Source organism: Pseudovirgaria hyperparasitica, assembly GCF_010093815.1.
Source record: "Pseudovirgaria hyperparasitica strain CBS 121739 unplaced genomic scaffold EJ05scaffold_22, whole genome shotgun sequence".
Classification (NCBI taxonomy): domain Eukaryota; kingdom Fungi; phylum Ascomycota; class Dothideomycetes; order Acrospermales; family Acrospermaceae; genus Pseudovirgaria; species Pseudovirgaria hyperparasitica.
Window position 1 is genome coordinate 51,342 of NW_022985570.1, and position 14,722 is coordinate 66,063.

Below are 14,722 nucleotides of genomic sequence, written 5' to 3' on the forward strand. Positions count from 1 at the left end.
TGCAAGTGTGGCGACATATGAACATGATTGGTAGATTATACATCCACTACCCAGACTACAATAGCCTTGTCCCAAGGCAGCCACTTGCCCACTCAAGTCTGTGGAAGGGAAGGCGATGGCGCTTAGCCAAGGCTTCCAGGTTAAACCGAGTCCGCCCCGGCGGATGCATGGCACAGATGAGAGGCTATCGGACTTAAGATACTGATGGTTAGATGAAACTCCACGCTCTTAATTAACGACTTGACTAGAGTCGAGGTCTGGGGAAAGGAAGGGCATGGACTGAAATCTGTGGGTATCTAGAAAGGTCTACGCTTCTATCGACGTGCGAGAAGCATCGAATATTTAGAGCCAAATTCTTTGAAGAGAATGTTGAATGTGGGTTTCCTGCGACCTTCTCACTGCGCCGAACCGCGGAATGGCTCCCCTTCAACACACCATGTAGCGTCCGTTAAGATTGAACGGGACGCCGCCGGATGAGCGTTGTTATTTCATCTTTAGTACATTGTGGGACCAGTCTTGAGCTGTTGTGGGAAATTTCCTGCGAGCATCCCCTTTCCTACCAATTCGGTGATAATCAGATCTGTCCCTGAGGCGTACTATTAGCGATGAATGCGAAGAATGTCCAAAGAATGATTTACCTGGAGCCCCGATCACTGAGGCTCCAATAGGAAGACGTTCCTCCCTTTGTGTCACGACCGAGTCAAAAGGGATATCTCCGACTGTGTACAAATCAGCACAACAATGGGCCTCTATATGAGAAGACCTGCTTACGTAAAGTCGTAAACTCAGGGGCGCGGAGGATTGGTGACATGCATAGAGATGCGTATCCGCTCAATACGTAGTAGGGACTGCAGGACATGAGCAAGGTCCTCGCTTGAAGACACTGGCGATGATAGACTTACGGCAACGGAGCGTCACGATAGCTCGGCTGGCCAACCTCGATGGGAAAGATCATGATTGTTATGGTACTGGTGTCACTAGCCTTGAATACCTCCTCGAGTAGCCATTTACGGTATATCTCTGACCGACGCCAGTAAAAGTTGCGTTCTTCCAAGGTAATAGATTTGGCAATGTCCCTGATATAAAAATGTCAGCGTCGGAAAACCAAGGACCGAGAAACCAGCAAACTTACCACTGCCACTGCATTGCTCTGTGTATAAAAGGTGGCTTGCCATGCTTCTTTGTGAAATCATTTCTGAAGCCTTCCAGATCGTAGTACCCATCGTAATAGTAGGGGTAGCTTCCAGTCTGGACCATGGTAAATAAGAGCTAATGGTTGTTCATGAAAGGCGTCATACCAGCTTGAGATATTCCGCAATGTCGGTATTATCTTGCCCAGGAGTATTGTCAGGACAGGTATTTTTCCACAATTGGGCCAAGGAGATTTTAGTCCTTTGTACATCCAATGCTTTCTCCAATCCACTAGTGAACTTGTCAATCAAGTCTGTCTGTGCTGCATTGACGGTTGGTAAGTAGTCCTCCGGCCAAAGAATGCACACATGCTGCTGAGTAGACGGCATTCGAAGTAGAGGACTATGTCCATACCAGACTTTTATGAAGTCAGAGAATTTGGTTTGGTCTCGGCCAAAGAAGACAGGCATATCGAATTTGCTTTTGTTATAACAATGTTAACGTAATTAGCTTACATAACACGTCTTTATGCTTACCTGAACTGTCCAATAACTCCATTCGTGTTCATGATGCCAGTAGAAGGTCTGATCGAGAAACAGCCGTTGTAATGTGCAGGCTTTCGGCCGCTGCCATTTGTATCCGACCCGAGTGAAAAGTCAAGCCAATCATACGAACCTATTCCAGCAGCACTACCATGGCTGGAACCAGATGGTACCTGGTACCCGTCTGCACGTGGATTGAATGGTGCTGTGAATTCGACGGCTTCAAGTGGCTCTTCCCGCATGATCATGGCTTGCAACTTTACTTTACCGACTACAATGGCGCCTGCATCTATCAAGACCTGCAGACAAACTGCATTTTGCTCTGCAGGTGGGTATAGATCTATCCAAGACCTATTACAGAGCGTAGTCTTGTGGCCTGCAATGTCAATATTGTCTTTGACAGAGATTCGAGCTCCGTCCAACGGCTTCTCTTTGGATGGCCGGAAATAGGAACGAGGAGGAACTATCACACGTCCATCAATACCTGCTGTGGGAGCATCGAGGACATCTAATGTATGTAGTTGTTAACAGTTGATGACAAGCCTGCTTCAAACAGAACTTATCTTTCCATATCATCCTTTGACGGCTTGAACGTGGTCATGAAGGTAGCATTGAAGTCGCGATATATCCTCCATGGTGCATAAGTCTGTTTATGCGCAAACACGTAGGGACCACATGCGACTCGAGAGGTTGCATTCCCTCTCACACATGTCCACGTCTTGGTTTTCCATGCGTCAAGTTCCTCTATGGCATCGTCGGTGACATCTAGTTCACTCTCGTCGCCGCCATAGAATACAACATTACGACAGAACTCTGGCTGAAATATGTCATCTTTGTCGAGGACGTTTTCTCTGAAGTCCCGCAAGTTCTTTCTGGACACCTTCTGGCCGGACGTGACTAAATACACGACAGCGAGTGAAGGGCCATCAGCGAGGAAGTCAAGGAAGTTCTGAGCAGTTAGGTCGTCAACTTCATGTTACAAGGCGCCGTACCTCTTTGTGGGCAAGCAAGAAATACTCGATAGATCCGACCTGGATCTTCAGTTCCTGATCCATTTCCACAGTGGCTGACATTGTCAGACTGCTCAAGCTTGTCGACGCGTGTGTTAGAACAGGGCGGATTCCGCGACAAGGCCGACGCATTGCGATATTTACCTACAGATCTGGAGCGCAGAAGGTGTGAGATTCCCGGTTGTGTGCAGGAGACATCGTTGGGTAGCAGCAACGGACGGCCCATGAACTAAGCCACGCTAGTAGGGTTTACGATCTATGATAGGTCACTAGTACACAGAGTCTCGGGCACCAGGATAGCGAGCAACACCACAGGATTAGGCACCGGAGCGGGAGCGCGGGGCCGTGGCCTGGCTGGCCGGCCAAGAATCGAGATAATTAGCCTTCAAACTTCTCAGCCTGCCATTCATCCTTGCCCAGTTCTTCATCCTGTTACTTGCCAGCAACATGCATGATGGAGGGCCATGCATCATGACTACGTGGCATCTGACCGACCCTTGGTCCTTGACCGGCGATTGCATGCAATGCATGCTGTCTCGTCACTTGTGCTCACAAACGGGCCAGGATGACCAGCCGGCAGGAAAATGATAGCAGTAGGGCTTAGGCAGCCATTGAAGCTTTCCCATTTGTCTTGAGCCGGCAGTTTGTGGAACGACATATGCTACAAGGCTCTGCATGAGCAGCCACCAGCCTCTATCCAATATTGTTGTTACCATAAACTCTAAGGGCTGCTTGTTCATAGCGAACGCTTAGTGACCACAATGCCGACCGCACCACACGCCTTCCAAGAAGCAGAAATACATGCAGATCAAGGTAATGTAACCCATAATTTATTTGCGCAAGTAATCTGTATGAATTATCCAATACTAACAAATATCAGCCGGTCTGATGTACTTTCTGGAAAGAAGCGATACTTGGAAGACTATCAAACCGTACAACTTCCACTATTTCCCTAAAGAGAATTTTCCCGTTCATAACATTGAGCGCGCCCTGCACATTGTCAATATTAAGAGCATGAGACCTCTTATGTCATCACTGACTATGAAGAAAGAAGGATTCCAGGTTCATAGCATAGCTACAATTATGGGGTATGAAGATTTCAGAAAAAAGGACAAAGTCGAGGATATCTACATGAGAGAGCTTGAGAGCTATTTCAGAACCACACTTCCAGGTGCTAAGTACGTGCGAAGTTTAGATTTCCAGGTATTTATCACTATCCCTCCCGCGACCATCGTTCTGAGGCGTCTTCAGTTGCGACAGCGAGATGTCAATTTCCCCATAGCAGGAGGTGTACCATGGCAAAAGCCTCAGCCAAGCCTCCTCACGCACGTTGGTGAGCCATTGAATTACTTAGCTATGAGACGTCTTCCGATTAATCTACTCGTTACCAGACGTCACACTCGATAGTGCGAAGAAAATCATCAGAGAAATTTACGAGGACCAGGTTGCTTCAGAGATTCTTGAATCGCGATTTCAAGTCATAACGTTCGTTATATGTACCGTATGAAGTCAGTGGACACTAGCTGAGCAGGTAACATAGAGTTTGGCGTCCTCTCCGAGTGCCAGTCCGGGACTGGCCACTGGCCATCTGTGATGCGTCAACGGTAGACCAGAACGATTTTGTCGATACGGATGTGATCTACCCGAGCTACATCGCGGAGAACCGGATGCTTCACTACAATAGTGAACAGCAATGGTATTGGCTACCAGACCAGAAAAAGGACGAAGTATTAGTCTTCAAAGCAATTGACACCGATGATGCGATAAGTTCACGTATGGTCATGCTACCCACTAGGAACATGAACACTGACATCGTAGCTTGTCCTCACGGAGCTTTCCAGCTCACTGGTAGAGCTGACAACTCACAACCCCGAGAAAGTATCGATATCAGGCTTCTCGTCATGTACGCAGACATAGAGTACCCAGACGGGAAGTTCTCAACAAACGCTGTAACAGCTACGTACTAGCCGCAGGCCTCACGAGTATTAGGACCCATTGCATTACCACTTTCATATCGTAGCAATATTGTTCATTGTTTGTATTTACAAATGAAGTTCATCCTCCTAGAACGGTTGACAACGAACGAACACATTTACCCCTCCCCTCCTAAGGCAAGAATATTTGCGACCTCAGATCGATATTAGCTCCTAACCTCGAAATAGACCGCCGCCTCTACTTACGATCATCAGGGTCCTTCATGTTCCTCGTACTCATTCTTGGTGCTTGTATTGGTCGGCCTTCGTGTCGCGATCAACCGGTTTGCTGACAGATGCACCCGAGCCTCCACCTGGAGAGTTGGCACGAAGGTTGCGTTCGCTGAGATCAGGATTGTCAGCTTCCTCAAGGGAAGACAAAGCCTTCCAGGGCTGAATCTTAGGAGTATTTTCAGACGGCATTTTGTAGTATGTGTTGAGTAAACAATTTTCTTGTTGACGAGGAATAGCTTTGTCGCAGTATGATCTGTCTTGGAAGGCGGCAGGTGAGAAGGCTGGGACTCGTGACTATTTATCAAACATGCCTGATGACTTCAACATACAAGGCAAATTCGCCAAGCCTGCATGATGAGGGGTAGTTAACCCGGTAGAGCATACAATTCATCGGTCTGTCCCAGTTGCATGAGACTCTTGGCACTCCGATGTTCAGTCCTGCCGCGTATATTCTGAATTATTATGAGAGCGACATTGGTACTATTGTAAGCATTTAATCGCATATTGCCAATGTTTATCGCTGTACCGTCCTAATAATTATATACAAGTGAGTAGGCTGCAACGTCTCACGAAACGCATCCACGTCGAGGTTCGGAGTGGCGTTGATGCCGACCTTATCGTCGCTGGGTGGCTAGGTGCAAGCTTTGCGACGTGTCACTCTAGTAGACCACCCACGATAAACCAGCTAGGACCTTATGCGCATACACCCTGCTCTCGATTGACGCGCTAAGAGGAGTTTACGAGAATATCGAAAGCAGGCCGGATCCTACCTAGCCGTCTAGGTAGATGAAGCGGAAGTCCTAGTAGCGCGACAGGGCACCTTAAGGCTGAATGGCTCTAAGAACGTAAGGATCAGCGAGAAATCACATCGAGGGCAACTATAACTACTACTAACGAACTTGTTAAGGCTAATTCTCCTATAGTATTACTACGTTTATTAAGCCATCTAGCGCGCCTACTAGTAGCACGTCTCTAGTAAGACCTTTCGCTCGAAACGTTACACTAGGGAAGAGGCAGAGCCATATCCATGGCTATCACGTACGGGAGATATTATAGTCTACCGTGGGAGGTAGGACGGTGGAGCACACAGTCAATGGAACAGAACCAGGTAAGGGGAGTTTACAGGCCATCATTAAGAGCAGCGGACACAAGTCGGGTTAGTAGGCAAGCGGAGCCTAAGTCGCCTAGGCATGGGATCCAAATGCTTCTCTGTCTACAAGACACGGTCGGCCTATCGTAGAGAGATCCTCATAGACAACACGAAACTAAAGGATCAGAGACAACAGGCTGAGCCTCCTGAAAAATAAAGGGATCAGGCAGGTCTATCTATATAGTCTAGAGGCGGGGCGTGGTACGTGGTAGTGACTGCTGGCTCCGAGGACCTCACCCCTTCATCAGGCTGTGACCCTTGGTGTACCTAGAAGCAGGTAGGATCAAGTCTCGGCCGGAGAGACTACCACGTGGCCTGAAAGGACGCATGCGCGTGTCGATTCATGAACAGATAGAACCCATCGCATTAGGTGGGCACACTGGTGACATGAGTTTAAGGAGCAAATCTCGCGTTTACTGGGCTGAGAGAGGTTTGGCTCCGCCTAACTCAGAGGAAGACCCCCTAGGTCTGAAATCCAGTTCAGGGCTTGGATGGACATACAAGCAGCTCGAACCTGAGCGCCACTCGTGGTGAAACGGAGGCAAGGCAAGATTGGAAGCAAAGTGAAAACCAAAGCCGCCTGCCGCAATGGCTAAAAGGGAAATGGGATAAGAAAGCAGATATATATAAAGCACTGACCAACTTCCTCCACATGAAGAAGGTGCCTGAAATACTCCCGTTGTGCGAAGACTGCGGCGAGCTGGGCACTGTGCGCCATTACCTTACTTTCTGCCAGAAACTAGAAGGCCCGCGGCGACAATTAGCACACGATACCCCCACGACTAAGGGGGTGTTTGAGACCTCAGGTCGATTTTTGACCTCCAGAATAACCTTATTTTTAAGCGTTAAGACGGCGTCCGGCCACACTAAATCCATAGTTTCTCTTAGGTTTACCGAAGTTTTGGCGAAATCGAATAGATTCGAGTTTTCTTACGGGCGAAAAATACTTGCTGCTCGAAAAAGGTCGATTTTGACCTCCGACTATACTCTAAAAAGTTAGATTAAGCCACCCCGTCGACCGGTTCTCTTAGTGCCGCTTAGTGTATATACCCTGGTCATCAGCTCGGGTTTTAAGCTGGAGGTGGGATACGATTTTAAACACTCGGCGGAAAAATGGGAATTAGAGGTCAAAAAGGTCAAAAAACGACCTTCACCTGAGGTTTCAAACACCCCCTAATTCGTGTGTATGGCTAAACTCCTTTCCTAGGGCGGTGACCATCTAGATGCTCCGTAACCTCCCTCTTCAGCAATACGAGTAGGCACGCCAACATATGCCCGGAATAATCACTGGGCCGATCGTGGATAGTAGCTCAAGGCCGGCCCTTGAATTACCCAGGACGCGTCCTCTAGACCCTACTGCTCTACCCTAGCACGCTCAAGCTGATCACGTCTCCTTGAGACATAAGCGCCTACTCGCGCTGCCTACGGGCAACTTTGGTCGATAGTGTCGCGAAAAGTGTCGGAAAATAGTATGGTTGCATGTTCTGCAATACTTAAGCAGTGCGATTTTTTGCCTGTGAGCCTTAGGGGCTTATTAGGCCTTCTCTTATATAATAGCTTAGACTAGACGAGGTGATATCGCCTGTAGGGGTAACCCTGCCTAGTAATCCATTTCATTATTACTATTACAGAAGCCATCAGAACAGTAGTATTTCGATTAAAGCGCGGCACAAATCGCCTCGCGTTCAGCTTGCGTCTCTTTTCGAACCAATTGAGCTTCAAAGATATCTTTTCCGCGACCCTTGAGCTTTGGATCTACCACGACTGCTGCAGCGACTTAAGCGGCGATAGAAGCAGCTATTCCGGGCGCAGAAGGCGCTGGCGCCAGTAAATTTCGTACTACAGTGCTTGGTGACGGCGTAGGTGACTTGGGATTTGATTCCCGTGCCGTAGTAGCCTTTCTAGCAGTCGGATGAACCTAACAGTCGACAAAGTCTTCGAATTGGATCTACACTGGCTCGTCTGGATTCTTCTTCGCAAAGCTATGAACCTCATCAACAATCGCGAGAATCCGAGACCACGATACAAGCGACCAGTCAAGCACAGTATCACCTCTGATTCCGCGCTTCCCTCCAACACCTAGCCAAGCCGAGAAGGTACACTTTTGGAATGACCAGATGTAGCCAACGATGTTTTCACCAATACGCTTATGAACTTCGTCTTCATAGTCATCAGGTTCAAAACGTCCACGCATGGAGGTAGGCAGGCTATCTTCATCGATCTTCTTGTTGGCAACGTGGAGTTTCCATTTCGGAAAGACAGCCCAGTTCTGCGCCGGTGTCTCCTCCGCATCGTTATCCTCTTCAGCTTCAACTTCAGCTTCTATAACTTCAGCTTCTATAACTTCAGCTTCTATAACTTCAGCTTCTATAACTTCAGCTTCTATAACTTCAGCTGCGACTTCAGTTTCAGACTCTACGATACTCGGGAGGTTTGCGCGCGCGGCGGAGGGGAAGAGGGTACATCGGACGGGTTACTCGCGATATTCACTCGGGAGGGCGGAATTATGAACTGGCCAGGCCTCCGACGCGATTTCTTCTTCACGGCGACTCCAAGAGCTTTATTGGCGTCGTCTGCCTGCTTTCTAGCCGTGGGGCGACGCTGACGAGGCCCTGTGGAAGGAGGAGATGGCTCCGTGGTATGGTCTGCGCCGAAAGCCACATTTTTTCGGCTTTTTTGGCTTCTGTGCGGCTTTTGGAGGCATACTAAGCGAGATAAAACACCAGAAAAATATTTGAGATAGCCAAAGACAGCTAAATGTAAGCCTTCAGGCGGTATTAAGGGCAGCAGCGAGGTATGTGGAGTGTAATGTACGACAATGCCGTCCCAATACTAATTTACTATGTACTCGGCATGGCTGAACATCGGAGTGCCAAGAGTCTCATCCATTCAATGTAACCCGGGACAGGCGGATAATTAGTGCCCTAAAAGAGACCCTGCTCCCCTTCTTACTCGGTAATATAAACGCTGCAGTGTCCAGAGTATGTATCAAGTCATGGCTGGCTATGATACGTGGGTTTGATGCCTACTGGTCGTTGACTGTTCATACTAGTGTCTTACACATCTTCTCACCTGATAAGACCCATGTATTGGAGCCTTTGTATGATGTCTCCCGCTCCCGCAGTGCCTTTCTGATCCTTGTGGCAATTATCGGACTGAAACATCCTAAGCAAACTGAGGGCTCATTTATGATGGTGCGTCAGCGGAAAAGCACAGGGCTCTCCAGTACCACATTTCGCCCGACCAGCCCGAGGCCATCGTCCCTTACTCTCAACAATGTCATACAACTACGTCCTCGTGACCCAGTAACAATCGAAACAAGGTCAGCACGGTGTCGATAGCTATCGCGGAATCTTCTTCTTACTCTCAATAGTGTTATTGCTGTTCCGGGCTACGGCACCCCCTCGATCAAGAAATGGAAGGTCAACGACGAGCTTAGACGAGCGGCGACAGGAGTACCATCAATATCAACACTGCACATATTCGTTCATCACCCATCGTATGATCTTGGTAGCGATGAGTTCTCATGGGATCAGTTTCTGAAAACTGGCAATGATCTCGCCGAGGATGTTGCAGCTCTCGCTGTGGAGGTATTTTGCACATAATAAAAGAGCGTGACGTTGATGCTGACCCGATGCAGCATCCACATAGGTCTATTATTTTCATTGGTCACTGTCTTGGAGGAGTGCTACTGAAGCAGGTACGTGGCAAAGTCTAGCAGGTCTGTGTTATCTAACTTGATGGCCAGGCTCTGGCATTAGTCAACCAAAACCTACATGATTTTCGCTTTAGGTCACTCCTCGAATGCGTGTCTGGCATTGTTTTCTTGGGAACACCGCATTCTAGCGTCAACGATAGGGATACATTGATTCGCCATAATGAGATTTTATACAATTGCGCTAAAATTGCTCTACATAGAGGCTCCGAGCGACTTCCACCCCACGACGTAACCCTTCTTTCTAATCTGGCCCAGAAATTTGAACAGCTCGCCAATATACCTGTCTTGTCAGTGTACGAGCAGAGTCAAATGCGATCACAAGTTCAGAAGATCTTCGGAGGCAAAAAGAAAGTAGGTTGTGCCGATACCAACCTCTATGCCCCCTACGCATGAAATTTGCTCACAGCTGGCGCAGAATATTGTAGTCGATGAACAATTGGCAAGCATACGTTCGCAGACAGAGCGACTTCTAGGCGTTGCTCTTCCTCACAACGAATTGTGCCAGTTTTCACTGCTCAAGGACGATCAGTACTCTGCAGAAGATTTCCTACGATCAATATTCAAGACTTTAGATGGTACAAAATCACTCATAGAAGAACCATAATGATCTGCTGACAACAGCCATAGAAAATCTAAAGCTGTCCACCGGACAGAGTACTCCCACCTTGGAGCCTCTAAATACCCACGATCCGCTCAATCCGCTCAATTTAGGATCCGTGGATATAGAACAAGAGATTAAAGCTTCTCGTCTCGCCTCTGAGGAGGAGCGTATTATTCAAAAGGAGCTGTCACGTCGAGCATCCAAACTGTCTCTGCATTCTTCCCTCGTCTCAACTGCGGCTGAAAGGTTGCTGGAGACTCGAAAAGCACGCCTTCCATGCTTTAGTCTTGCCCAATATCTTCCAAATCCGAATTTCATCGGGCGTGAGAACATTTTAAAAGCCATCGACGATGCCTTGTTACCGTCAGAATCTTCCGGCTCACCCACGGGCTCCAACATTCGATATTATGCGTTGTGCGGAATGGGAGGAATAGGCAAGACAGATGTTGCTGTTGAGTTTGCGTTCTCGCGAAGAAAAAGATTCGGGGCGGTGTTCTGGCTAGAGGCCGGAGGTATATCCCAGATTGCTGCAGATTTTGGTCGAGTAGCGGAGCAGCTTGGCCTTACTACCTTCGAAGAAGGGATAGACTTGGGTACAAGCAAAGAGCTTGTATCTGCATGGCTCGAGAATCCCACGAGTGAAGTCAATGCACCGGGAGAGGTCAAAAATGAATCCTGGCTTCTGATATTCGACAATGCAGATAACCTGGACGTCATCGCAGACTACCTACCCCATAGGGGCAATGGCTCCATTCTGATCACAACGCGTGATCCTGAAGGTAAGCACTACTACGATACCGGTTCTGGATTTGATGTAGAGCCTCTATCATCGACTGAGGCCGCTAATCTTCTCTGTAAGTTGACGATCCGTGCGGAGACCGCAGAGACAGAAGACGAGCAGGAAGCTTCCGTAGAAGTTGCAAAAACATTAGACGGTCTTCCTCTGGCAATGACACAGATGGCAGGCTTTATCAGACGTCGACATTTGTCCCTGAGAGAATTTGTGGATCTTTATGCAAACGATGCACGTTATGCTGAAATTCACGGCGTAAGCAACTCACTGCTGGACCATCGATACGGATTCACCCTCGCCACTGCGTACAATTTCCGAGAACTTGAAACGCCAACAATGGACATGCTCAAAGCCTTGGCGTTCTTGAATCCAGACCGTATTCGGGAGCAGATATTCCAGCACGCTTTCAAGGCAAAAGACGGCAAAAAGTACAGCTGGTCGAGTCCTCCAGCGTACGAGAAGGCTCGATTTGAACTCATTTCCTCGTCGATCATCAAGAGAAATATCAACAGAAAAGAGCTTTGGATTCACCGCATCATTCAAGCCGAAGTTCGCGCTCGTATGGACGAGAATGATCGATACGAGACTTTCAAAGCTGTGATGGCTCTTCTGGTTTCACTGTGGCCACCCGGAAACCTTAGTAGCCAAGCGAGTAGACGTTGGGATCTTTGTGAAGATCTACTGCCACATTTAGAGCGCCTTTATCAAATATACACGGAGAACGCAGAAGCATGGTCTGGCTTCGACATAGATACCACTCTGCCTACACTCATGAACGAGGCTGGAATGTAAGCACTCGTTAAGCTCGGTTGGGTACCGAAATTACTAACAGAGACATCAGCTACTGCCACGAGAGAGGATTCTCCCATGAAGGCAAAGTTTATATGAATTTGGCATTTGATCTATGCAAGAGCGCCAATATTACACAGCAACCGTTGTTAGGTGACATGCATCTTACAATGACAGCATTGACCAACGAAACCAACGACGCTCAAGGCTGCCTTGAGCATAATATACACTGTCTCGCAATGCGTAAAGCTGAAGCAGAAAAAAATGGTAATCCAGATCTGAGACTTGCATTCGCCCATAGCCAGATGGGCATTGCTTATATGATGGTTAAGAAGCCAGCAAGAGCAATAGAGTTCTTCAAGCAGTCAATTGCACTCCTCGAAGCCCTGGAAGTAGATCCTGACGAGTTTGGATTCCCTGTGTGCAATCTCGGCTGTGGCTACTGGGTACAGGGCCAACTTGAAGAAGCAGATAAGACGTTGACGGATCTAATCAAACAAAGAGAAGAGCTATGGGGGAAACTTGATAGCGTGTCTTATAAGTAAGTATGGTTCCAAGGCCTGAAGAGAAACAGCCGTTGATTCATTTAGGACTGGACGGGCATTACAGGCATTGGGGAACGTCAAAGCAGACAAAGCACGTGCACAAGAAAGAAATGGACTTACGCAAGAAGCGCAGTCACTTTGGCAAGAATCTTTCGTAATCCATTCTGATTGTCTCAAGCAATACGAGTCCACAGTCGGCAAATTCAACCATCGCACTGCAGATATTTGCCATAAGTTAGCAGAGCATCATATAAGGTTGAAAGAGCACCAGATTGCGCAGTCAGTTTCATGATTCTATCACACTTATCACTTCGACTGATCAATTCTTGTAGGGATTACCTAGACCGAGCTCTTAGCATATGGGGCAACCGTCCATGGTTCAAGAACGAGTCGGCGCGATCATCTTTCTTACGAGGAACACATTTGTTGTCACTCGGAGACCCTGGGAGTATCAAGAAGGGCAATCATTGGTTGGCACGCGCAAAGGAGCTTCGACGTGAGATACTTCCCAATGAGAAACCACGCTCCCTTGCGATTGAAGACTTCGATGAGCTTGTTATATTTTGGTCAATCTAGTTAGATAGCGTCGCAACACGTCGATCACAGGCAGTAATCCCTCAACAACACAATCCAATTTACTTGTAAACGGTTCGATCACCTAAGTCTATGAGCATTATATTCATGAACACACTAGCTAAAAATATTCCACGAATTTCTTGCGACGCTCTTCTTCCGCCATGACTCCGAAATGTTCGACTTCTTTCTGCTTCACATCCGCATATTGACTGAACATGCCATCTCCCAGCCAGGCACGAAGATCCTCGTCGGAGGTGTACGACAATAGTGCTGTTTGGAGTGAAACCGGCATTGAATCTGTGATTCCGTATTCCACGAAGCGCTCTCTCGGGCCCAACGGCTCAGGATACACTTGGCAGTCCTTCCATTTGAGATCGATCCTGTCTTGAATTCCCTTCTTTCCACTTAGAAATAATGTCGCTGCGAAAAGGTAGAGATTCGCTGTGAAGTCCATGAAACGATACTCCCAATGGGTATCATCTACCTTGCGGATAGGAAACTCCCTATTCTCGGTACCCCAACCTATGTACACACCAGCTTCATCGTGTTCTGATCGAACATATCCGTCATAGTTTGCCATCCCAATTGCGCACAGTGAATGAAGCTTCGTCAGAACGCCAGCGACAAAGTGCTGCACAAGTGATGCGTCTTCAGAGAAGGATAGATGCATGTGGCATCCATTGTGAGTCCCTTGTAGCAAGGGCTTGGGGGCCATTGTTGCTTTGAGATTGTGCCTCGAAAATATAGTCCGGATGGTCTCTTGCGCAAGCAACAAGGTATCAATAGCTGCTACAGGATCTAAGGGCGACAGCGCAATCTCGACTTGATCGTCAATCTCCGTGTGGAAATGATGCACCTGGATCCCCGACACCGATAACGCATCGAGAACTTCCTCTAACAAGTCAAGTGTCTTGCCTCGCAAGCCTTTCGTTCGCGAGTAGCCAACGACGCGATCCATGGGCTTGTATAGATTATCGTTCTCGTCAAGCAAAACGAACTCGATTTCGAAGCCAACTAGTATCTTGCCCATACCAACACCTGCGAAATCCTCGATTGTCTTCTGTAGCAACTTTCTTGGGCACTGGGAGAACCTTTTTTCCGGGCCTACTTGATCAACACAACACATGACGAATGCATGCTTCTGATTATATCCGCATATCCTGATTGATGACCAATCTGGGCAAAGATTCCATCGTTCAGGCTGCTCTGTCCAGCATTTTGGAGCTGTGGCAATGGGGATGATCATGCAGTTTTGTGCCAGATAGTAGGAACTTCCATTTGCAAGATCGAGCGCCCGTTGGTGAGGGACGAACCGTGTCCTAACAACTCCAGAGTAGTCTGTCCAATTCAACTGAACGATTGAGATCGATTGATGGCGGTTGAAGAATGTCTCTAGGAAATTAACATCATCTTGTCGGCTCATGTTGATTTGGGCGGGGTCGCTGAAGTTCTGAGTTGGCAGGTTTCAGCTTTCTAGAATCATCGGGGTGTGGTAGCAGACTGATATCGTTCTTCAAATGAGGCGCAATGATTGTGGTTTGACGCAGCCACTGTGGTTAGATTGCAAGAGTGTGATACATAGCCAAAGAAAATACATCCATTCACGTGGAGCGCAGGTCTGCTTTGTTCATGACATGGGATAGAACTACGTCCCATTGGA

The 14,722-nt window shown here is 47.9% G+C and overlaps 5 protein-coding genes across 5 annotated transcripts; 2 read left to right on the forward strand and 3 right to left on the reverse strand.

Annotated features, from left to right (window-relative positions):
• Positions 1–494: 494 nt before the first annotated feature.
• EJ05DRAFT_542116 (amidase) lies at positions 495–2,746 on the reverse strand (the record flags this gene model as incomplete). The annotated part of the gene is made up of 9 exons (XM_033749701.1): positions 495–586; positions 639–719; positions 772–848; positions 903–1,076; positions 1,133–1,248; positions 1,299–1,611; positions 1,668–2,186; positions 2,237–2,622; positions 2,666–2,746. The coding sequence occupies 9 exons, from the start codon at positions 2,744–2,746 to the stop codon at positions 495–497; spliced, it is 1,839 nt and encodes a 612-aa protein (XP_033595546.1).
• Positions 2,747–3,444: 698 nt separating this feature from the next.
• On the forward strand, positions 3,445–4,650 carry EJ05DRAFT_490317 (uncharacterized protein; the record flags this gene model as incomplete). The annotated part of the gene is made up of 4 exons (XM_033745867.1): positions 3,445–3,496; positions 3,564–4,016; positions 4,075–4,168; positions 4,224–4,650. 4 exons carry the CDS (start codon positions 3,445–3,447, stop codon positions 4,648–4,650), a joined length of 1,026 nt encoding a protein of 341 aa, XP_033595547.1.
• A 73-nt stretch (positions 4,651–4,723) lies between these two features.
• EJ05DRAFT_480617 (uncharacterized protein) lies at positions 4,724–5,375 on the reverse strand. Its single transcript, XM_033744899.1, has 2 exons — positions 4,864–5,375; positions 4,724–4,811 (listed from the first exon to the last, which is right to left on the reverse strand). Exon 1 carries the CDS (start codon positions 5,077–5,079, stop codon positions 4,894–4,896), a length of 186 nt encoding a protein of 61 aa, XP_033595548.1. The 5' UTR covers positions 5,080–5,375; the 3' UTR covers positions 4,724–4,811; positions 4,864–4,893.
• Positions 5,376–9,231: 3,856 nt separating this feature from the next.
• Positions 9,232–13,062, forward strand: EJ05DRAFT_445453 (tetratricopeptide repeat domain-containing protein; the record flags this gene model as incomplete). Its single annotated transcript, XM_033742181.1, has 9 exons — positions 9,232–9,362; positions 9,414–9,630; positions 9,681–9,740; positions 9,789–10,113; positions 10,184–10,333; positions 10,386–11,940; positions 11,994–12,482; positions 12,532–12,765; positions 12,819–13,062. The coding sequence occupies 9 exons, from the start codon at positions 9,232–9,234 to the stop codon at positions 13,060–13,062; spliced, it is 3,405 nt and encodes a 1,134-aa protein (XP_033595549.1).
• Positions 13,063–13,104: 42 nt separating this feature from the next.
• EJ05DRAFT_542120 (glutamine synthetase) lies at positions 13,105–14,711 on the reverse strand. The gene has a single exon (XM_033749702.1). The coding sequence runs from the start codon at positions 14,483–14,485 to the stop codon at positions 13,181–13,183; it is 1,305 nt and encodes a 434-aa protein (XP_033595550.1). The 5' UTR covers positions 14,486–14,711; the 3' UTR covers positions 13,105–13,180.
• Positions 14,712–14,722: the final 11 nt, after the last annotated feature.